At 42.0% G+C, this 25505-nt stretch overlaps 2 protein-coding genes across 2 annotated transcripts in view; both read left to right on the forward strand.

The window, feature by feature from the left end:
* Nucleotides 1-1628: 1628 nt before the first annotated feature.
* On the forward strand, nucleotides 1629-15529 carry figla (folliculogenesis specific bHLH transcription factor; the record flags this gene model as incomplete). The annotated part of the gene is made up of 5 exons (XM_080499221.1): nucleotides 1629-1814; nucleotides 4271-4417; nucleotides 4544-4633; nucleotides 8049-8204; nucleotides 15491-15529. 5 exons carry the CDS (start codon nucleotides 1629-1631, stop codon nucleotides 15527-15529), a joined length of 618 nt encoding a protein of 205 aa, XP_080355347.1.
* A 6574-nt stretch (nucleotides 15530-22103) lies between these two features.
* add2 (adducin 2 (beta)) overlaps nucleotides 22104-25505 on the forward strand; it is a gene marked incomplete at its 5' end in the record, with an annotated part of 16291 nt that continues 12889 nt past the window's right edge. The window contains one exon of the mRNA XM_080499222.1: nucleotides 22104-22293. Coding sequence (XP_080355348.1) covers nucleotides 22104-22293 — 190 coding nt within the window. The remainder of the gene's footprint in view (nucleotides 22294-25505) is intronic.

Below are 25505 nucleotides of genomic sequence, written 5' to 3' on the forward strand. Positions count from 1 at the left end.
TGGCACCAAGTCCAGTTTGTCCAAAACCAGCAGCTTCTCCATCAACATTGACAACACCTCCCCCCCCCTCCCCCCAGGTTAAGAGTCTGGGTGTCATCCTCGACAGGACTCTATCATTTCAATCACACATCAATAACGTTATCGGTCTGCGTACTTCCATCTACGAAACATCAACCGTCTCCGCCCCTCCCCCTCCCCCCACACGGCCACCATTCGAATCCACAGCCTCGTCACTTCCCGTCTGGATTACTGTAATTCTCTCCTCTTTGGCCTGCCTCACAAACCCCTCCATAAACTACAACTGGTCCAGAATTCAGCTGCCTGCACCATCACTTGCACTCCCTCCGTCAACCACCCTCCAGCCCTCCAACAGCTCCACTGGCTCCTGGTTCAGTCCTGTATCCATTTCAGAATCCTCCTGTTAACATTCAAGGCCTTTCACACCCTCGACGCCCCAAATATGTCTGGTCTCCTCCACATTCCCACTCCCTTGGGGTGCTGCAGCGCCCCCTAGGATAACTAAAGCTCCCCCATAGCACCTCCAGTACAATAGATTTGTTGTTGTTTTTTAAAGTGGTTTATTTCGATTTTTTTTATGTCTAAAGATTCTAATTTGTTGCCGGTTTAATTAATAAATACACAAATAAAACATCATATATTTTTTTTCATATACTAAAAAGCAGTGTGATGTGATTCAGCCACTAACCTTTGAACTTAGAACTTCCTGTTATTACAAGCACATTTTCCCTGGTGACAGTGTAACTTACAGACAGTAATGAAACATGGAGCGCTTTTAACTAAAAAATTGAATAAAATGTGACAAAATCGGGGATGCCTTCGCTCTAAACCACAAAAACCAACATATCGTTTTATTGTGACATCTCGTGGTGAGTGATGATTAATGCCTATGTAGTGTTTGAGATATGAACTCCTGGTTCTCTATGTGGTATTTATTAATATAACTAGATCCATTGAACCAGATATTTTTCTTTCAGTGGAGACTTTGGTGACTGGCTGCAGGAGTCAGTGTCTTTGTGTGTGAAGCCCAGATGAAAACTGTTTTTTGCTTCCTGCTGCTGTCGAGGCTCCATCAGTGACATTCTTGTGTTGACGTTTCCATTCAGTGGTGAGTTTAAGTGGCAGCTTGTAAACCTTCCATCTTTATCACTTTGGCTAAACATCTTGTGCATTGTGTGGCATAATATTGTTTTAAATAGTGGAGCTTTTATTGTACGTGATTGTTGGTGTTGCAGTAGAAAATAATCCAGAGATCACTAAATTCAAGCTCCCCCTGGTCAAGCTCCCCCAGAGCACCAGCAGGGAAACACATTTGGGGCCGCCAGTGGTGAAAACCAAACAACAAATGTGAGTGGTGTAAACAAACTGACAAAAAAAACAAAACAGTTGGACAAGCTAATAAAAACAAAACAACTTAACAACGTGATGTAAAGCAATCCCACTTTGTGGAGCTTGTTTGACGGCTGCTGATTGGACAGGCCGGAGCGCAGCGGGGGACTAATTAAAGCCTCGGCGGCAACAGGTGTGACGCTCCGCCGCCTCCGCAGCCTCCGCGGACCTCCGCCTTTACCTGCGGCAGCACCGTGGAGGTGGAGCGGAGCCGTGTTGACATGAAGGTCCCCCGGGAGGAGAGCATGAGCGGCATTCTGCGGCGGCTGACGGGAGAGTCCGCCCTGCCGGTGTACTGCAACATCGAGAAGTTGAAGCGGGGGAAGGACGGCTCGTACTTCGTGGCCGAGGACTTCCACCAAACCGTGAAGAAAAGAGAGCTGGTCAACGCCAAGGAGCGACTCCGAGTGAGTCTGTCCTGAAGCAACACGTCACTCTTTGTTTGTTTGTTTGTATTTTCCTCTTCACAACTTCCACTGAAGTTGGAGAATACTTAGTATCCAGCGGGGAGCGCACGCGAGTCACGTATTTACTTCTCGCGGCCAAACATTTACTAACACATTAAAGCGACACGCAGTATCCACTCTTCGATATTCATTCAGCCCCTTTTCTCCAATGATCACTTCAACACCCACCCTGCCCCAAACTACTATGTGTGTGTATGTATATATGCACTATATTGTCAAAAGTATCTGCTCACCTGCCTTCACACTCCTGCTAGACGTCAGTGAATCCCATTCTTCAACCGCAGGATTTAACGCAACGTTCCTCCCTTTGCAGCTACAACAGCTTCAACTCTTGTATGAAGGTTTTCCACAAGGTTTCAAAGTGGTTTTTGGGAACATTTGCTGATTGAGGGAAGAGAAGGACCTGGCTCACAGTCTCCACTCAAATTCCTCCCGAAGGTGTTCTTTCTCTCAGGTTGAGGTCAGGAGTCAAACTGGATGACCCAGGTCTTGATGCTCCCGGCTTTGTCACGTTAGAACCGGAAGGCACCGTCTCTCAACTGTTCCCACAAAACGTGTTGGTCTGCTGAAGCCTTCAGGCTTTCAGGGCCCACACACACTCCCTCAAAGACTGCAGATAACTCTATAAATCCTAATAAAAGGCATTGTATGGAACACTCTTTGCTATATTCAGACTTTTATGAAAGTGTGCATGTGGGTGTGTGTATTCTCTGTTTGCCTTGAGCTGGACTGGCGACCTTTCCAGGCTGCTCTATTGTGAGCTGGGACTATGTAAGATACTCCCTGTTTTTAACTGTCGTCACTTGAAACAAGGTTGCTGATAATATTGATGGGGAAATTGTCAGTGAATGTAGAAAGAAGTGTGTGTGGGAGATGGGAGGCTTTTGTTTGACCGTGAAAGTTAAAATAACATTTCAGGCATATTGAAACTTGGAAATCTTCGTTTACTCTAGAAAAGAGTGGGGTGTTATTTATCGAAGTTTTCATTGAACCTGATTCGCGGGAGCTTCTTGGACCTTCTGTTAGAATTCTAAAACAAAGATGGGCTATTGACTGAGATTAAATGGAAATCTTTAACATATATCAAAGCTGAAATGCTCATTAATAAACGTATGCTTCAAGGCATTGAAACTAAGTTAGGTGTTGGAGTTTGTTTTATTAAACATTTTGAGGCCAATATTTTCACTTTTGTGATAAATGAATATCGGTTATCAGCCTCCTACACTACTAATAATCGGTGCTTTTGAAGTTGCAATAACCATAAATTTAAGTTTACATGGTGAGAAGATAAGACCTTGTGCTTCTGCAGTCACATCTTCCTAAAGATTGGGGTTTTTTTTCCTTTTGTGGCTTGATGTGAGCATTTGATGTCGTCTTGTGTGTATCCAGCAGCTTTTTGTCCTTAATGTCTGGCATTTTCTCATTTCTTTCAGGGAATTTCACGGCCTTATTGTTCTTGTCATACGGTTTCATTCAATGCAAAGTGGAACAATTTCTGGTTTATACTGAATAACCATTTAATGCCTTTTTTCTTTCTTTTGTAGCAAGTGTGTTGCTTTGTGGCCATTTCCCTGCTTTTTCTATTTTTTTTTCACATAACGTTCTTTCATCTTTTACGTCTGTGTTTCTGCTCTTTAATATCTTGTGACCGTTTCCTCTGATTATACTGCATGAAATATGCAATTTTCTTATTTGCGTCAGTTTTTGGTGTTTTGAATCAGAACTGTCCTTGGGCCATTTTTCATTCCCCTCTTCCATGTTGTGATTTTATCTTTGGGTGACTTTGTCTTATTGTTATCATTCTCTCTGCTCCACTTTTGGTTATTTTTTAATTAATTAATTTTTTTAATAGTTTTGTGTTTGTGTGGTCAGTTCTATCTACTATATTCAAGTAGACTTTTTGTCCAACTGTATCCATGTTTCCTTTTATTCCTCTTTCTGGTTATTTTCTTTTTTTTTTGTCTTATTATTTATGTCTCTGGGTTTCTTGGCGTGTTCAGTTATTCCTCATTTGTACTGCCAAGCATGTATCAGCCCTTTTCTCTGGATAGTGTTGCTTTGTGTAATGCCATGTTTGTCTGGATATTGTGGTATTTTGTCCAAGGCCTGGGGGATTAGCAGTTCTCAAAGATGCACATTCGATAAGATTAGGATGCAAATAGGAGCAACGTCTGCAGTGTAGGACACTGCATACTGTTGATGAAGGTCTAATGATTGCCAATAAGGACATGCCACTGCTCCACTCTGTGCATGGTTTTGTAAACGGGGCACATTGTGATTATACCATCATCACAAGATTATTATCACAACAACAAACGTTTTCGATTCAAAACCTGTAAAAATATTGGGTTTGCCAGGCACACGGCATTAAATATAGACGTCCATCATCTGTGCAGATCAGGAACTTGAACACCATGTTCTCCCGCTTGAAGCACATGGTGCCACTAATGCGACAGGACAGAAAGCCCAGCAAGGTGGATACGCTGAAAGCTGCAGCCGAATACATCCGACTGCTTGTTGCCGTCTTACAAGAAACGGACCACGTAAGTACTGCGTTCAGCAGGGCTCCATCAAAAAAATGCATGTCCTTTTGTTTTTTTTACCCCCCAGGGGCAGCACTGCCACTTATTTTTGAAAGCATTGATTGGTGGTGTTTTCTTTTTCGCCAGGGTGAGAGCAGCAGGACTGATTTCCTAAAGAATGCAATCGCTTATGGCCAGACAGAAGTCCTGAATAGTGACCTGTGGAGAATGGATGACGTGAGTGCTCTTTGATCTCATCGGGCATGCTGACCACGGTGTGGTTAGTCTGCCGGGCCACGGGAGGGCGCTGTTGCTTGTTTTTGTAATAAAAGCACACAGACAAGTGTGCAGAGAACAAAACGGTATAAACGTGAAGAAAATCAATAGAGCCTCGCATTCGTCACACAATGGGAAGCTATCAGTGGAGCGTCTCAACTATTAAACTACTGATGTAGACGATAAAACTCGAATATGGACCGTGAGTCAAATCACTACGGGTCGGCCATGTTTGTTTACAAGTGGATGAGCGGGAGGGAGGGGGAGAGATGATCATGCACAGTAAAAGCGCTCCGTAGCCTCCGGCAGTCTCTGCAGAAGGGAATTGTGACTGAATCTTTCCACTTTGGGAGCAGAGATAGAAACTTCCCGGACACAGTGGATCAGAACATCGGTGTCATGTAAACGATTTCTTGAGAAAATAAATCCTGCACAATGTAGTTTTACATATTATTTCTAATTGATATTTTATACATTTTCATATATCTAGTATATGTCCATATATATTTAGTATAGTGTCATATGGCTTTGTTTCTCGTGAAGAATGGTCTTCTTGGTGCACATGACGCCCGCCCACTGCCGTGTGCTGCACGCTGCAGCTTGCTAATGACTGTATCAGTCATGTTTTAATCATGTTTATCAAGTAACATCGCTGCTGCGTGAGCCCCGCAGCTCATTAACATGTCGGAAAGCAGGCTTACGTGATGCACCTGAAACCCCCCCCCAGTTGAGTTTGGCTCTGAGCAGCTGCTCACTTCACCCAGAGCAAAGCCAGCCACTGCTTATGTTATGTTTTTGTGTCAAATATACTTACTAATCCTTCCAAATGTGTCAAATATACTTTGAAATCCAATCCTTATGATCGGTAATGCATTCGTTGCAAGCGAGGCCTAAATACTTACCTGAACCGTCAAGGACCTTATCAGAGGTTACAGTGATGTTCTCTTCTGTGTATCAGTTCATTTGTCAGCTTTGTAAAAGTACTTTCATGATTTCATCTCGGTTATTGAACCCTGAATGAACAGGAGCACTTGAAATGGCGACAGCAGGATGTGAGGTTGGCCTCAGGAGCCACAGTTTATTTAATCTGATATGAAGAAGTAAAACAACTCTTCTCAAGCTGCTTTTTATTATAAAAAACACCGATATCAGTTAGCAATTATGCAGAGCATTGCTTGTTTTTTGTGCTTGTTTTATGCATTTTATGTCTAATTATTTAATTGTTTTACATATCTTGTGAATTCGCCACAGCTGCTACTCCCATGGGGAAACTCTGGCTGAGTAGGAGTGAAAGAAATGTTCTTTTTATTGCTTTTAATTCCAGTTGTAATATAAATACCTGATAAGCACTTATGTTCATTTGCTGCATTAATTGCTTTGCTTTCAAATCTAGACTATTTGTGTATTCAATGTATTATATATTTTTTTGTACATTTATTTTATACATTTTCATATTTCATATTTATTCCAGTATCTAAACAAAACCCAAACGACCTTGGACATACATCTATGGCAGTAGGAAAAGTAAGAATGATACAATTTTTATATTGAGATGCTTTTGATAGAAAATACTTGACGGAAAGGTGCTGTGAGAAAAACCACACAGTTCACAGTACAACCCTCACAGACGTGTTACACCATCATTATCACCTCACACTGTGTCCCTTCAGGGTCACCGCTTCCAACAAATTCCAAAAACTTCCAGTTGGTGTGCAGTTTGAAGAAAAGCTTCTGAGCTCAATAAGAGAGCAGTGTATAGCATCTTGGAGGAGAAAATGTAGTGTACTCAATTAAGCATTGTGCTTTTAACACCCAGTTATCCGTCCCCTGAAATGTGAGAAATATAGGCATTTTCTCACTATCCAGTTTATATATATATATATTATTGTATTAATCCCAGTCTCGCATTTTATAGTTTTGATGTGCTGCTTTTAGCAGTCATTGGAATAAGTGAAATATACCCTATGATATAAATATGCTCATAGTCAAGCTTAACTGCACAGGTGACTGGTGCCAGAAACAAGGAGCCACCATAACTGCCAATACACGTTCCACTTGGTACAGTGCAGTCAGACAAGTACTGCTCTCCTGGAACCTCCAGCCCCAGACTATCCATCAGGCTGTCCACCAGGCTGTCCACCAGGCTGTCCATCAGACTGTCCACCAGACTGTCCACCAGGCTGTCCACCAGGCTGTCCACCAGGCTGTCCACCAGGCTGTCCACCAGGCTGTCCACCAGGCTGTCCATCAGGCTGTCCACCAGGCTGTCCACCAGGCTGTCCACCAGGCTGTCCATCAGACTGTCCACCAGGCTGTCCACCAGACTGCCAGACGGAGAAGTGCGATTGGTCTGTCCAGAGAACTCGTCTCCAGTGTCCTAGAGTCCAGTGTCGGTGAGCGTCTGGCGCATTGCATGGCTCTTGGTGGTGTGAGGCTTGTTGGCTGCAGCGGCTCTGCTGTGGAACCCCTCCATGAAGCTCCAGGCTCTGTCCTGCTGCTCCTCTGAAGAGCACATGAAGTGTGGAGGTCTGGAGCTGTCGACCTCTGCAATATGCTGCTCGGCACCCGCATCCCCGGCCCAGTTGATGTTGCTCACAAACACTTCTACTTTATCCTTCTACTGACGGTCGAGTGTGAAAATGATTAGTAGTGAGGAAACTTTCCGGCTCGACTGCCACGCATTGTTTCGCTAAGGCCTGTAGAAGTCGTCTGCACACCGAGCTGCTTGGTTTTCTACATTTGTGCCCATGAAGTTGATTGGAACGACCGAAATCAATGATTTGGAGAGCTGAGGAAATACCTTTTGGTAATATGATGCATCAACCTCAACGCTCCTTTTTCCTCTAGGAGTCGTCATTGTGCTTTTTATAACATTAGTGTCAAACAGTTCAACATTTTCTGACCAGTACTGTTACTGCGAGGAATTCTTGGTGCGCCAGGATGAAACTTCAAAGGTGTAAATGCTTGAAGGTTGGAAGAAATGTAATTTGATAATGAAACCTTCCCCAGACGCCCGATTGCTTCCTGCTGAAGATCATCTTGAAACCTGTGCAAAGCTGTTACAGAAATACAGCATCACAAAATGGGATTTATCACCTTAGGGTGTCACTGTAATAGTGTTATGCTGTTTGGCATTCTGAACAGCAATTCATTTATTTTAGTCCTCTGGTGTGATGTTGCTGACTCTTCTGCTTTGTAACTTTGCAAAAAATATGAATATTCTAATCCTGTAGGTTCAGATCCAGAGAGTCTTTGAAATGATCAATGAGTGTATTTAATTAATTCCACAGTGACAAGCTGTCTTTAATTTATTCCAGCATTAACCATCCAGGAAAGTGTGAAAGACATGTTTTGTATGTTTTTCTCTTCATGACAGTTTCTGAACATGTCAGACGAACACTTGGACGATGGCTTCTCGATGCCGGCTCAAGAACAACCACCAGAAGACGGCGATGTGACCCGCCTGCTGTTAACACACTGCATGATGCCGGCATATCAGCTCATCATCCAAGTAGCGCCGGATCAGAGCTCGGTAACACGTTTACTCTTTTTATAATTCGTGAGGCGATTGCTGCGCCTTCTATAAATATCATATTCCAGGTGTATGTAAACGTACATTTTTACATGCACTAATTATAAAAAGTGCAAAATGATTGACATATACTCGCAGTATGGGGTCGGGATTTCATCGGCGTCTGCACCACATCCCCAATGTGGCACACGCTCCGTGAGCCTGGGCTGCAGCGCCACCTGATGGCTGGCAGTTGTTCACTAGTGAGGTGCAGGGCAGGAGCCTGTGAGCTTGAGCTCAGGGCAGCAAAACCCAAGCTTTACTGCTTCGAATCCTTCAGACGGCAAAAGTCACTTGCAAAAAAAACCCAGCCAATTGTGAAACGGCACGACTCTTAACTGGGGAGTTGTCTGTATTTTCAGCACTTGTACTCGAATGTGTTGACTTTTCAGATTCAGGTTCACGTTGACAAATTGTTTTACACATTGACAACTCTAACTTCAGACAGACAGATTGAAGTACAGACAGATAGCTGAAGTACAGACACAACTCTCAATACACATCTAACTTCAGACAGACAGACTGAGGTACAGACAGACAACTCGACGTACCAGATATCCAGAATAAATACTTTTACGAATGGGGAAAAACAATCCTGCTGCAGCTGCATAACATAGCGTCTGCTTTCCCCGAAACGTGTGGAGGTCGAGGAGGGAGACAAATGTCAGCTTTTCATGGTCTTGAAAATAATCTCATCCTGAATCCTGCTTCGAGTTTGTAGTGAGCGCTAGTAAATTGCACTGGACGTGCGCTGGGAGTGCTGTGGTGCGTTCAATGACCTCTTGGTAAAAGTCGATCTTGAAAATTGTTTTGACAATAAATCTGCAACTAAATGTCTATCTTCTCCTTTAGTCATTGTAGGTTGACAAAACCACTATTAAATTAACAACTATATTTTAGTTTGTGCAGCTCCCTACAGATGCAGCCAGCTAGCTGATGAGCCAATCAGAGGGCTTGAATACAGTGACATCACGCTAGGCCTGTTTTCATGTTGACATTCAGTAGAAGGATGTCCTGATCAGAAGACTTTGACCATCATCAAATGTTTCCCAATCCAATACTTATCTTGGGATATTTACCTGCATATTGACTTAATAGGATACAAAATAACATGAACTTGCTCTGTTGACTATTTGCATCATGGCTTACACACTTGTGCTCAGTGTTTGGCAACTGTTTAAAATAAAAAATGATAAATCTGCAGATGTCTGATTAAATACAAAACACAATTCTATTGGCCTTGATCAGATACTGCTGATGTCAACAGAACATCTGGAAAGTATTCACAACACTTTCCTTGTTTCACGTTTTATATTATAGCCTTAATCCAAAATGGATGAATTAATTGTATTCCCTCACAAAAGATCTACACACAATACTCCAACGACAACATGGAAGTTGATTTAAAATAAATAAACGAAGTAATCACATGTACACAAGTCTTTTTAAATTGGTTACCAGAAGCTCGACACTCCCACCTTTGGTCCGTTCATCTTTGCATCACCTCTGAAGCTCCGTTCGGTTGGATGGGACCATTTTCAGATCAATCTAGAAATGTTCCTTTTGATGTGGAATGAGGACAGAAATACTTGATCAATCCCTGGGATCCCCTCGTCTCAAGGAGGATCAGTGGAAACAGGAAGCACTAGAGCTCAATTTAGAGCTATGATGTATTGTTTGTAGACTTCTTAGAAGAAACAATAACTTTAATCCATTTGAGAATAGCACTGTTGTGTGACAGTCGGAAAAGTGAGGTACTGTGAATATTTTCTGGATCCACTATATACTTATATTGTAGTATTCTGTTTGACTTTCTCTGCATCTTTTAATAGAATTGTGGCAGTTGGGCATGCCTCCGCCGGGGCTCCACAGAGACGCAGTCGGAGCTTTCAAACACCATAACTTCTTTTAAAAAAGTGGAACCAAAACCAAACCAACCCAAAAGTCTGTACACAGATTTTCCGCTCGTCTCACTCAGTGTGTCTGGCGGCTAGTCCACCTGATCAGGGCACCTCATCAAAATCAACTCTTTTCATGAGATTTTGTTTTGTTAGAACTTTTGTTTGAGAATGCCCTGGACACTGTGGTGAAGCCCGGCTCCAACATCATTACAGTCCATCCTTTCCTCTCAATGAATTCCAATGCCTTCAGGCTGTTTCTCCTGCCAATGACATGAAATGGTGAAACTCGTAGGTCATCTGATCCGTCAGTCACCCGGCTGCTCGGTCTTGGGAGTTATAAAGAGAGATTAAATGTACTGCCTTGTCTGCACTATAGAGCACACCTGAATTTAAGCCACACCCGCACAATTTAACAAAATAAGCAAAAGTATATAAGCCGCACTTGACGATTAGCCGTAGGTGTCCAAGTTGTAATAGGGCAAAAAATGTCACTGCAGGAACACGGGGGGGATTACTCATATTTTCATTAATTCTCGCAAATCTGTCTTTTATAGTGCAGGAGCAGCACAACACAGCACTGTGTTGTGCTGCTCCTGCACCTGCTGCAAAGCCTGCAGAGAGAGACGCATACATAATCACCAAGCGTTTTATCTCTGCTGGAGCTCCAGACCGCAGGAAGCAGCACAAGACGAGCTCACAAACGGCACAAATGTCACTTTTCAGGCAGGTTCTGGAGAAGCAGAGGCTAAAAACAGCAAGTATCTACATGAGGAAGTAGAATCTGGTGGCATGAAGCCAGTTAACCCGTAAAAACCCATAAATTGGCCGCGTGGTGTTATAAGTCGCAGGGTTCAAAGTGCTGGAAAACGTAGCGGCTTATTGTCAGGAAAATACTGTCGTTTGAATGTATATGCCGCTTGTGGATTGCTTAATTTAGGCTTTTTTTATTTCTTAGAAAGGTCATGCTGCTGTTTGTTTTTCTTTTGCGCTTTAAGTCAGAGGATATGTTTAGAATACAACAATTAAATCCTTTGTCTTGTGAAGAAGCAGTGGAATCATTTGTGCGATGAATTTACTTCTTTATTTGTAGCAGTTGGAATATTAGTGTTGAAATTGCTGCTTCCTCAAATGTAATACCATTTTTTTTTAAATGGGGAAAAAAAATTTGCATCTTCAAGTAGATGTCTTTACTTTACATTTCCTGTCTCCACGGCCACCATTAAGTCTAAATGTGTGTGCATTTTGAAATTATGTTTTACCCTTGTTGCTGCATTATTATTATTTTTAATGCATGCTGTGACTATAAAAACACATTTAACTCATAATGGGTGATCACCCAACAAGAAACAAGCCAGGTTGAAAATTGAGGAGGAAGTACTATTTGTCTCAAAACACAAGGAAATGAAATCATCAGAAGAATAAATGTATAGATAATAAGTACTGTTGCCTAACAAAAAAAAAAATTAAAATGTCACACCTTCCATTCAGTCTGTACCAAGTTTATAAACAAAGGATAATTAGATGGGAATTACTTTTTCATTGATTCTAACCTTTAATATCATCGGTACTATTGATGCTATATTAAAATAAACAAAACTCCCTCCCACTGACGTTATACTGCCTTTACCTCTGAACACTTGATGGTTTTCACTCCTACTGTTTCTCCTTTGTTCCATCACTAAAAGATGCACATTTTTATCTCTGATATCGTCTTTAAATGGAGTTGTTCTGCCCAAAGGGACTTGGCCGTTTGAGAGCAAGCTGCACCGTGGTGTGGCTCCTGTGAAGCAGCAGGCGACGTACTGATGACTCCTATAATGTGGCGCTTCTGCCCTCCAACCATCCAGTATAATGTGAAATAACCCTATGGGTGGTACTTATTCTCGGCTAATTGAACATTTCAATTTATGGAACATCCTCCAATGCATGTAGATTAGTTTATTTGTTTTTCCTTGAAAATCAAGGTTTGAGTATCAAATGTAAACCTGCAGCTTCTCAACATGCCACACATGGTTGAATTACTTTTAATATCTCAGCCTTGCCCTCCTTTTCATTCGCGAGTTAATCATTTCTCCTCTATGGCGTGTTGGTCACTCAGCTGTGATGTTCATGAAGGCCTGACCAACAATGGGCAATCAGATCCCTGCTTTCTCTGAGATTATGTTTTAGGAATACATCGCAATTACAGCACAAAGTGTCTGATTGTCTTCAGTGTGACCTAATGGATGAAGCACTGGAGCCGTCCTCACAAGCGCCTGCATGTCTGATTGGGTAATTGCAGGTATTGAAGGCTGAAGCGGCTTGAGAGTTGTGGGGGGGGGGGGGGGGGTTCAGGTTTTATCACTGCTATTCACACCATGAATCCAAGGTTGGTTTGAGGAGATGTCTTTGTAAGTGAAAACGTGACTTTTGTTGAGGCTTTTTCATAGTAAAAATGCTGAGGTTGTAACATTTATTCTTATTAAAAACAATTACGATAAATCATGTTCTTGTTTGTCCAACAGATGTCTCAACCCTGCTAAAACAGAAGGCCTGGACCAGTTTTCAAAACCCTGCCAGGTTTGAGTTCTACTTTTTAAAACAAGAGATAACATGAAATCACAGGCATGTCATGACAAATCTACTGTATTGGCCATTTATTGTTCTTATTGTTCTTGTTCTTGTTGTTTTTTATGTTGGAACTTAATGTTGATCATGACTTAAAATGTGGATGAATGGAAGTAGTTGTCAAAGCGTATACAAATGACGCCCCCTTGTGTCCATGATCATTTATGCAGACCCCCGTTGTTCATCTGTCATTAAGATATACAAGTTTATATTTATTATTTCAACCCATGTGACTGTTTCAGTTGATGCTTCTCTGATGTCTCAGATGCTCATGCTGTCATTTCATTATAAACAATTGACATTATTATTATTATTATTGACCAATGTCTGTTTCCTCCCACCATTATTCAAAATGACTGCCTGGAGCCTCCAACCTTTATAGAGACCCAAGTAGGAACTGTTGCAAGTCTGCTGTAGTTGAAAAACAAATGTATACTTGTTTTTCACATTGACAGGAAGGTGAGAGCAGATAGCATTTCCAATGTAGGTTATGAGCTTTGTAAAAGAAGACTGTCGGTATTATAATTGGACTAATTGCGTATTTCTATATCAGGTTTTTTTTGGTGATTGCTCACCTGCATAGATTTTAATCAAACTGACATATGAAGACATTAAATTGAAGCCCAGAGATTGTTTCTGTCCAAACGTATGTTCACTGGTCAAAACCCAAATTGTGGATGAAATACAGTTGACCTATTGCCCTCCTCTGTTGCCTGTGGCAACACTGCTATGTGTGACCGTTGAAGGCCTGCTGCAACACGCCTGACATCATCCACCATGTTGTATTGCTTACAATGTGTTGAAGCACACAGACCTGGAGTTTTTACCAGCGTTGTTCCTCTTTACCCATCTCCTTGTATTTAAGGAGCTGGGGTTGAGCCCCGTGCTCACTGCTGCTATGTGAACAGGTGATATTCTCCGCAGGTTCATAATCATGTTGAGGGTGAGATTCCCCAGGGCTCTGCTCAAACCACAGTCAATATCTCTGGCTGCAATGAGAGTAATGCCGTAATCTCCTTGGTGCATAGACGTGATAGACATTGGATTCTGCTTATTGTTGTAATAGTGGTGCGTTTAAGTCCTGGTGTCACCAAAATCTTGACTGAAGAAGAAATTACTTACTTTTTCAAACTTCAAGTAAATTCTTTTGAAACCACTCTCGTGTTGTACTTTATCGAAAGGCATTGTTTCACTGCCCTCTAGTGGCGAACTGTTGCATGTACATCGTGATCTCAGTTCGCGGTGTCTGTTGTTGCACCAGTGACCTGAAGCCCTCAAACTGCTCAAACTCACATTGTTGACTTGGAATGTCTGTTGTACGAAGAGGAAATGCAGATACTTGTGTGGGGGGGAAAAAAACTAAACAATGATGGGGCTTGTTCAGTTCATATCAACTTTATTGATAAAGCACCAAGTACAACAGTCATTTCTTGGTGCTTTTCACAGAGAAAAACCCAATGAATCCACATGAGCAAGCTAATAGTTTTATTTAAGAGTGTGGAAAGAAAAAAGTCCTAACAGGAAGAAAGCTTTGCAGAAACCAGACTGGGAGGAGGAGGAGGAGGCTTTCTGCTGGCCGCTTGTGATGGGGGGGGGGGGGGGGGGGGGTCAGGACAGGGTAGATGGATTGGGGGAGGGGTACAGACCCTGGTTGTGGGGGGGGGGGGGGTAACTGGGAGCCGGTTCCAACTGAGGCGAGCCTGAAACCTGAAAGCTCCTGATGGATGTTGGTGAATGATAGACATTTCAGAACCTGAGCCTTTTTTTCCCCACTTCAGAGGAAAGTAAACATTTCTGATTTGATTTTAAGTTTATTTAGAACATGTTAAAAAAACAAAACAAAAAAAACAGAACATCCAATTACATAAACAATATGAGTCAACGCCATGTGTGCCTGTGTCTTTCACGTGTGGGAAAAGGAGTAGGAAGAAGACGTGCTTATTTAATTCTACCCCTTCACATCATTGCCGTAATCTTAATTTACAGCAATATATCGTCATCACGTTCAGTGCATTAAATCCTACAATATATTATACGATCAACAGTTAAGACCCACCTTTCCCTCAAACAGCACTACTGTATAAATAAACAATCCACACGTCATCATCCAGGAGAGCGCATTGCCACGATCCTCTCTTTTTGAACTGGCACACATTTCACAATGTTTTAGTCTCCAGTCAGTTTGTTCCACAACTTTATGCCACAGTTTGTGACACACAAGCTTTGAAGGGTGGTGCGGACTTTGACTTTTGTGACTAACTCTCCTCTTAAATCATAACCGTTTTCTCTGTTACGGAACAAGTTTTCAATATTACCTGGCAATAAGTTATTTTTTTGCTTTATTAATTATTTGAATAGTTTTAGACACCACAAGATCCATAAATGTAAGAATGTGATTGTGAAAACAGTGGATTAGTAGGCCCCCTAGTGCCAACATTGTGAACAATTCTTATTGCTCTTTTTTGCAGTATGACGAGTCTTTTCAGGGAACCTGCATAAGTATTTCCCCATATTTTAGAATTTTTCTTTGATACCAGGAAAGTAAAAACTCACAAACTAAAGCATCTATTAGCTGCATTCTTACAGGCGCCTCCATAATGTTTTACTATTGATTAACTTAAAACAAAAAAACAATTCAGTCACAATCTGGTCTTCAAACAATTAAGTCTTTTTTTTCTGGCTGACAGTATTATTGTTTGTTTTAAAAGAGAAAGTGTTGACGAATGTATTGTTTTTCAGGGCGCCGTGAAGAACGAAGATGAAAATATCCTGGATTAGACTTAATTGTCTATTTAATTTAGTTTTAGGAATTCAACTTTTGTTGAAAGGAATAGAAATGTTTTTATTTCAATTGGCAGCACTAAAGATGTATGAGACGCTAATCTATGTTTCTGTAATATGTTTAATCAGTTTCTGTAATATGTTCTTTCTGTAACTGACTTGTTACATGTTAATTTATTGTTATCAACTTTACTGAACTTTTATTTTGAGAAAGAACCTTGTGGGTCTCATACTTTGGAAGTTTATTTTTGGTTTTTATTTTTACATAATTGCTATAACTCGCTGAATTTCCCCCCACAATGCAATTAAAATGTATGAACTGTATAAAGTATAGTAAATAATTTTATTTAATATATCAAACACATTTTGTTTAGTTTTTTCCTGTGGCATGCCATGAATGAAGCATGTTTCAATACTTTAAATTGAATATAAAAAATAATGATATAAAACGCCTTCATATGAGATTTACAAATTATTAAAAAAAGTTAATGTATTATACTAACAAGCCATCGCATATTGAACCATTTCTGGCTTTGCTGTTTCTAAGTGGGATACTTTCCCTGCTGAAGAGTTGTGTGCTATAAACTACCAGGCTCCTACGCTATAAGGTGTTTTGTTTGTTTGTTTCAGAGGCTTTTCTTTACTGCAAAGAAAGACGGACGTTAAAATATATTCAATACGTTTCAGTCAAAGCAAAGCCGCCTCAAACAAAAGGCAACCCGCCAGAGGCTCCAATCTGGCCCCACAAGCCACAAAGCCAATTACCAAAATGGGGAAAAAAACCAACTGGTTTTAAAAAAGACATTTCTGGAGTATAGGAACACAACACTGAGACCTGAGCTGAGAGCGTGATGCTGCAGTCATGAAAGATAGTTGCTCGTAAACGAGCCTCGATGCCAAAACATGCACGTTATTGGAGTTTTCTTGACAATTCAACAGGTTTCATTAAAAATGGCTTTATGTTGATGTACAGTTGTGTTCAAAATAATAGCAGTCCCACATCACTACCAAGATAAATCACTGTATTTGTAAGAATTTCAAGTTTTACACTGCAAGGAAGTTTCTATAAGGTTTAGAAAAAGGTATAGAAAAGGGGCGTGTTAAAAAAAATAGCAGTGCTGAGTTCAATTAGTGTGTCACTGATTATGTGGGGAAAAAAGGGTGTTAAACAGGTGGCTTTTATTTAAGGATCAAGCCAACTGCCACTGCATCTGCTGGCTGTGTATTTGTCCTTGAAAAACGGAGTAAAATGGGTCGTTCCAGACACTGTTCAGAAGAAGAGCGTTCTTTGATTAAGAAATTAATAAAAGAGGGGAAAACCTATGAAGAAGTGCAAACAACGATAGGCCATTCAGCTAAAATGATATCAAACGCTTTAAAATGGCAGCCAAAACCAGAAAGGCGAGGAAGAAAAAGAAAAACGACTGAATGGATGGGAGAATAACCGAAATGGCAAAGGCTCAGCCAGTGATCAGCTCCAGGAGGATCAAAGAACATCTAAGATTGCCTGCGAGTACTGGAACAATCAGACGACGTCTATGTGAAGCCAAGCTACCAGCAAGACGCCCCTGAAAAGTCCCATTGTGGATCAGTTTGAATACATCAGAATACTGGAAGAAGTCATGTTGCCGTATGCCGAAGAGGAAATGCCCTTGAAATGGGTGTTTCAACAAGACAATGACCCCAAACACACCAGCAAGCGAGCAAAGTCGTGGTTCCAGACGAACAGAATTCAAGTCATGGATTGGCCAGCGCAATCCCCGGACCTTAATCCCAGAGAAAACTTGCGGGAGAAATGCTGTTCATGAGGCCAAACCAAGAAATGCATAGGAATTGTGTAATGTAGTACAGTTGTCCTGGGCTGCAGTACCTGTTGACCGGTGCCAGAAGCTGGTCGACTCCATGTACCAGACATGTGAAGCAGTTATCAGAAACTGTGGTTATGCAACTAAATATTAGTTTATTATTCTCAAGAAAGTTGAATCTTAAAGCATCTCTTGGTTTATACAGTACATTTTTGAGTTTGTAAAGAAAGATGTCAACATTGCTTTTTTTTTTTTACATATTTCTTGACTTTCTGTAAAATATTATCAAATTCAATTACTTTTTCAAATTTCCTTGCGGTAAAAAAGAATGTGCAGTGTCCCCAATGCATTTGTGTTTATTAAAATACAATTTATTTGAAGAATTTTGAGGTTTTCTCACCTTTTTAAACACACTGCTATTATTATGAACATAACTGTAGTCAATTTCTGTGGTTTTGTGAAAATATAGATATTTCCATCATGTATGGATTTTAATGAATGTAAAAGCTATTATATGAAGTCTCCGCAGCGAGCACATTTATCCACATATGAATACATTTGTTCCATTCATGTTTACTGTAACACAGTAGTAAAGCCTTTAGTTTTAATAACCTAAAATAAAAAACTATCCATGGTCCATGAGATGAGTCGTGAAAATGATATTTAAATTAAACAATTTATGATTTACCGTTTATATTTATTTTTAAGGCAACAACTTTATTTTCCTCAAAGTGCATAGTGATCATTCCCTTTATCTTTACTAAGTTTAGGAGCAGAGTTCGTCGGTGAAGATTGACTGTGCGTGTGCCAACGCAGCAGCAGCAATTCCAGGTCTGAATTTCACCAATTGGGGATGAATAAAGTGCTTTATTTAAATCTTGACAGCTGTTGTACAGGAGCTCAGATCAAGTCTGCGTTATATCGAGATGGAGTGACTGCAGCCGTGTAGATTAGATCAGACCCGAGTGGGAATTGATGGGAAAATAACTTGGTTGACAGTAATTTAGCTTGTATTATCAAAACCATGCCACATTGATTTGGTTACCTTGGGGAATATTTATACTGGGCCAGTATGAGGCGAGTATATATAAGTTTATATGATAAAGTCATCTGGCCTCACACACCCGTGGCCCAAAAGTAGTTGAAGGCATTACCTCAAAATTGAGCATTTACAATAAATGTAGTAACTGAAGCTCCTGAAGGCTGCACGGTGGTGAGGACTCTGGTCTGGGCACAAATACTGGCCGGAGGCACCTCAGTCCAAAGACACACTGAAAAAAGAAAATACGTGGATCAACTTAACGAATGGCTTCAATTGGTGTCAGCTAAATAAATTAAGTTTTTTGAACTTAAAGTAATTCCTTAACTTCAATGAACTGCATTCATTTAGGTATTACCAAGTGAAGCCATTAGTTAAGTTGGTCCAGGTATTTTCTTTTTTTCAGTGCATGTGACTGATGTTAGTGTGACCCTGGAGACCCTGGTGTGCAGGGCCGTTCTGGGAAGCTGGGCTCTGCTTTGAGATGGATGGATGGATGGATGGATGGATGGATGGATGGATGGATGGATGGATGGATGGAAGCGCTTGTGCAACACTCACTTCACACAGCAGCATGACTGGAATAAAAAAAAAAAAAATCGAACATCCACGTTTGCTAAAGTTGGTTAACAATATCAAAACAACTTCAATTCGAATTCACCGTTTCCTCTTTTCTAACAGAAGGTGGCGCTCGACCGGCGGCTTCCAGTTTGCTCCACTTTTTGGGCCTGAAAACAACCAGACGTCGTCAGGAAATGAACGCCATCCGGACGGAGCGCGTCCTTTAACAGCAGAACAGAACTGGAGCGCAGCGCGCCGCCCTTCCTCTCCTCCTCCTCCTCATCCTCTCCTCTTCTTCCTCCCCCCTCCTCTCCCCGGCCAGCGTTTGGGGTGTCAGACTGTGGAGCAGGCGTGGCAGTGGGCTGGTCCAGGCGCGCGGCGGTGAGAAACACACCACAGTCCATTGACTTGGTGTGACCAGAGGCCCGAAGCCGCCTGACAAAGGACGCGTGGCGGCTCCGCTGCGCACATACTTGTCATATTTTACGCACATCTTCTCGTGCTGAGGACGGCCTCGGGCTGCGGGTGAGCCGCGCCCACGCAGCAGACGCGGTCCTGAGGATGCTCTGAGGTGAGGATTTTGTTTTTTTCATGGTGAAGCGTCGAGGCGTAACGCTGCGTCCTGCCTGACGCGCTCCTAAGCGCGGACTGTGTATGTGTGCGCATTTCACTGCCGCTCCATGTTTAATGTGTTGTTTCCCCGCAGTCTCATCCTCCCTCCCACCCTCCTCCCTCCCCCAAAAGAAAAAAACAACAACAAACAAACAAACAAATCATCGCTGTATTGTGCGTAATTTGGGTGCCGTCCTGGATGTCGAGGCCTGATGGCTGTACGAGCCCAGAGACCGCGAGTCTGTGACGGCAGCGCTTCTCTGTGCGGAGGCTGAGGACGCCAGAGGCGGCTGTTTATGTCATCATCCCCCTCTATCCGACTCATTGTGCATTCGCCACGTGATGCCTTTCTATATGCATTTCTTTACACGGCGGAGTCGTGCAGTGTGGCGCTCATGGCCGCCGGACCCATGTTTCCTTTTTTTTTTTTTTTTTTTTTATTACTTGCGGAAGGCCATTAGCGGATCCTCCACTGGTGCTGATGCTGCAGCGCATGCAGAGTGTTGCTAGGCAGCCGTGCAGCGCTGGAGGAGGGCAGGATGCTACGCGAGCACTGGGAAGCAATGCTGGGCTTCGACACTGTGCAGATTTACAGCATGGCTCATGTTACCATTGGATCAATAGGCCGCTCTCTCTCTCTCTCTCTCTCTCTCTCTCTCTCTCTCTCTCTCTCGCTCTCTCTCTCTCTCTCTCTCTCTCTCTCTCTCTCTCTCTCTCTCCCTCCCCCTCCCCATGTGACACATGAGAGAGGGGAGGGCTTGGCAGATAATTATTTATTTTATTGACTCCCTGCAGCTCAGAGCAGGAGATGAAATCCACCCACTGTAGTGTAAAGTTGTAGTGATATAAAAACAGAGTGTTTAATATAAAGCCTATATTAATTTTGCCTTTTGATTTGAAATGAATCCGTATGGTCTCCATCCCTTTGTACCACTTTAAGAAGTTGGAGTTGCAGGGCACCTCCCAGACATGGTCTTGGTGTGTTTTCCCTGTGAGGGACTGGTGATGCCAACAGTCACACACACACACATTCAAGCAGAACATGCAAACCACACACACACACACACACCTTGGACTTGTTCACTCTGATGTAAGAGTAGCCTCCCCGCTACACCTGCTTTGTTCTGTTCAAGTGGCTGAAAGGTCAATATGCTACTCATAACTCAAATTCATTTGGACACTTTTAGATGTGTGTGTTTTGTTTGTGGATTAATAGCAGTCGGTGCCAACAGTCACACACACCGGTATTCATGTCTCCAAGCCTTTCAGAATAAACCTCAAATACCTGTTTCCCGGGTTTGAACCGGGGACCCTGTCACTGTGATTTTTCAAACGAAACCTGATAGCTGGTAAAATTAAACAAACATTCAGTGTTAAGACTTTCTTTATGTAACTACTGAAAGTACTCTGTAAAACTCTATTGTTATGATTTTGTAGGGAATTTGTAGTTCTTCCTCATAATCTGATCTGTTTGGAATTACAGAAACATTTAGAAACATTTAAAATCTCATTGGCTTCAGTCCCTGAGCCGTACGTTGACCTGCTTTTACTTTTGATCTTTTTGTGCTTTTTGTATTGATAAAGTGTTTTCATTTTATGCAGAATCAGTGAGGGAGGAGCCAACTCTGCCATTAGAGGACGTAGAAGAGAGAACGTCCTGCTGACAGCAGCAGCATTTATTACACTCATTAATCAATCATGTGTCTCAGTGGTTTCGTTTGAGAAATTTTTGCAAAATTTTCTGCTATAAAATATTGAAAGTTCATGAGGCGTTTAGTAAAACTGGACTTTAGGACTTTACCTTAGACATTTGTGTGTCAAACAGGATCATTAGAGAGAAAATCCCTTGTTAAATGAATGGGATTTGTTTAATTTTCATTTACAATCTCTGCCATGCAAAAGTAGTTGGGTGTTGGCGTTTCCATTCACTTGCACAGTGGTTCCAGTGGTTCCAGTGGTTCCAGTGGTTTAGTAGTTAGCTCTCTTTCCATGTAGACTTTGCATGTTGTCCAGTTTCTGGGTTTTTCTTTCCCACTGAAATGGTTCGTAACTCTATGGATTCCAGTCTCTTTGTGTCTACTGTGATGATCTGAGCTGGTTACCATCACACTGAGTAGCAAGTACAGTGGCCGACAGACACTTTATGAAGTGAAAGAAAAACGCCAGAAAGAAAAAGAAAATTCTTCAGCTCAGCTCCTTTCAAGGTACCGGTTTGTTAAGAGCGTTCTTACATAACTGGTGTGGATTCACCGATCAGCTATTAAGACACAAGCCTAATGAAAGCGGAGCCAAAGAAAATCGATCCTAAGCTTCTTAGGTCAGTGTTTCTGCTGGTGGGTATTGGAGAAGTGACTTGGCTGCTAGTGAGGAGATTTGCAGCAGTCGATACGAACCTGCACACGCAAACAAGCAGTCCAACACGCCGCTCGAAACCACGACTGTTTGAGAAAAGTTGAGTAGTGAGGAGACGTTTTTGTGTCATATTTTATGCAATGCCATCGGGGGGGGGGGGAATGAATCAGCTCCATTACTTCCTGAGCATTTATGAAACACAATGAAGCTGCTGATGCAGCACAGTCATCACAGCTCAGACTCCAGCGAACAGGAGGAGGCAGAGGTCCATGTCTGCACCCCCCCGCCTCAGTCATTAGGACCCTCCCTGGAGATGCAGGCCTTCAGTCTGATGCCTGTCAGCAGCTGGGGCCCGTCGGGCCCTGGAGAGCCGGAGTCATATGCACCCCCAGGCAGAGGGGAAGAGAGGCCTGCTGCTTCAGATACATCACATCCACCTGAACACACTTGTACAGTAGTTACATATGTGTGTTAAAACAAAAAGAAACTCCCCAAGATGCTCATCATGTGCAGGCTAACTGCATGCTACATAATGCTGGAGGGTTTAATGCTCAGCTTGTGTGCTCGTATTGCTGATGTAATACTCCAGCCTGGATGTCGTCGGGTTGAAGTGCAGACTTTTACTCGGTAACTCCATTAAACTCCATTAAAGGTTTCGACGACGGCTGTGCAGTGGAGACTCAGCGGCTCACATGTGACTCACTCTTGCCTCGGCAGGGTTGGGATGTTTAAAAGGTTGAAAACATGGATGATGGGACCGAGGGTGCGTGTCAGCTTTGGTTATGCAAAAGGATATCATATTGGGATAATGAAGTGAGTGAGTCAGTTCATCAGCTGTGGTGGAGAGAGGGAGGGAGGGAGGGAGGGAGGGAGGGAGGGAGGGAGGGCGTGGCGTGTTTGGGACCTTATCTGCTCCCTGCAGCAGAGTGTGTGTGAGTGAGTTCAGTGTGTTTTCAGGAGGGGAGGGGCCGCCTCTTTCCTGAGGATCCTTACCGTAACTCTTCACTCTTTTCTCCAATTACCGAGCCGTATCACTTGCTCACTTCCTGTGGTTCTGCCGCCGCTTGCATGTGAGCTCTTACTGCTAATGCTGCCGTCTGTGGAGCTCTGCACTTCCACCGGTCAGGGCCCTGAGGAATACAGCATCCTGATGTGTGAGGGGTATGTGTTTCTTCTTGATGCAACCATTTAGAAATGCAATGAAATCAAGATGTTGTGTGCAGCTCTGGATACTGCTGGTTTTTTTTATTTTTTTTATATTGTAATCGCAGGTAAGAGAGCTGTTTGCTTTAATGCACAGTTGTTGATCACCTGATCAGGGCGTAGCAGTCTCTAGTGACTTGTCGGGTTCATGATGGATAATTATGTGACATTTGATCAAGTGTTTTGTTTTTGTTTTTTTAGACTTTCCATGTTTGTTGTATTTCAGGGAATTCTTCAAAAGAGTTTATAACCATTTAAAAGATTTTGTCCTCCACCATCACTAATATATAAGAACAAAGCTTTACTTCTCTGCTTTCTGGTAGCATTTGATTTATTAAGACACCATGAAGAGTTTAGGAGTTAGGATTATGAGAGTATGCGTGCCAAATCCCATCAGCAGTGACAAGATGGGCGGAAAACCTCTAAAGGAAACATTTTACTCACAGAATTAGTTTGCATTCGCTTCATTTATGGAAGATTTAGGGGTGCTGGTGTGTTTTTCTTCATTGTACATGTTGTGTCTGCCGTGCATTCACTGTCAGGGGTCGGGGACGTGACGTTAATCACGTTCATCTCAAAGGGCTTTGTGTTTTTTAAACACAAATAACTTCTTCAAATCAGCATCAGGAGGCCAAACCAGTCAGTTGTCAATAAATTCATCAGGGATTATGATCCTCTGAATGCTTTCTCATAGTCAGGATGGACTCGACATCAAACCTGAATGGGCAAATGACAAATTAATGTTATACCAATAGTTTTATTATTATTATTATTTATCTCAGGCAAAAGCATTGCACCGTGGAGCACCAGGGAGACAACGTCTTCACATGGTTCCCGTCATGTCATATCAACATACATTTAACATAAGGAAAGCAGTTCTAATAGTTATTAGTTGCAAATGAACTCTTCGATTGTTTTCAGCTTCTTTATATGCTGCTCATACAGAAGCTAAAATACATTTTCTTTCAGGACATGTCTGTATTGATAACTTGTGCCTATCCATGACATTGAAGCGAACAGGAAGTTATTAAAAATGATGAAATGTCCCAACATTTGAAGACACACGTCCCTATTTTCTCCTCTTACCTCCGTCACACCGACCCGCTCTTTGTTTGAACTTCAATGAAGACAATTCATTGTTACAGTGAAGGATCGAAGCAGCTGATCAATAACATTGCATTGATAGTGAACCTGCAGAAGATGAAATTAAACAGTAATAAGTTATAGTAGTGATGTCGTAACAACAAGTCTTCCTGTGTAAAAGGTTCCAACTGATTTTGCAGTGATTTATATCAAGTCAGTCCAACTCCTGGTTTTTATTTCAAGGACACTTCAGTGTCTGACTCAAAACTATCATTCAAGTTAAATTGTGATCTGGTTGAACTAGTGTATCCACTGTGTGTGTGTGTGTGTGTGTGTGTGTGTGTGTGTGTGTGTGTGTGTGTGTGTGTGTGTGTGTGTGTGTGTGTGTGTGTGTGTGTGTGTGTGTGTGTGTGTGTGTGTGTGTGTGTGTGTGTGTGTGTCCCTCTGCAACATCTTTTAAAAAAAGCATTTTGCATCAAATCGAATATCATTACTTTTGCCACCACTGTATACACCTCTTGTGACAACGTCAACGTATTGGGGTTTAACAAATAATCAATTGAGCTTGAAGTACAAACAGCAGAAACCTTTAGTATTTCAGTGAGACATTAAGAACATCTTGTAAATAAAAGCCACTCATAGAGCTTACAAATAAATGTACATATTCATTTATTTGCAGTGTTGATAAACATAAATGATTCATGATTCAATGTAGAGTCTGTCATTGAGCTGTATAGAGGAAATAGAGGCGACTTGCTGATGCAATGAGGCGTTCAATGAACAGCACCTGAAATGATAGAAATGTCACATTTCATGACTCGTCAACTTTTTCCATTTATTTCATGGAGTTTCCACCATGTTGAAGCAGATGTGCTGTTCCCTCTGCAGGGGGAAGAACAGTGACGAGCCTCTTCAGAATGCTGACACATTAAACACTAAACAACACATAATCCATGAATCTTAATGTGTTAGATATGTGAAGGACTGGTCCAGCTCGCCAGGACTGCATCTTTCATGAAACAGCAGAGTCGAGGCGACGTCGTCTGCAGCTGGACACTTCTCAAATCTAAAGCACAGTTAAAGGTTTCAGGGTAATTCTGCAGTCGTTTTCCGAGGTTTTGCTTCTTGCTCTCATTGGTTAAGTGGATCATAAAGTCAATTCTGATGTTGGCATTATGTGTTCGTTTTGCTGCCTTTGACTTTGACTTCTCGTATGAAACCTACGCTATATTTCTATTCATTTTATATGATCTCTTTGATCCTTTTTTGTCTTCATTCATGCTTCATTCATGTAAAGATTGGGTGTTAAACATGAGGC

Source organism: Blennius ocellaris (genome assembly GCF_963422515.1).
Source record: "Blennius ocellaris genome assembly, chromosome: 7".
NCBI classification, from domain to species: domain Eukaryota; kingdom Metazoa; phylum Chordata; class Actinopteri; order Blenniiformes; family Blenniidae; genus Blennius; species Blennius ocellaris.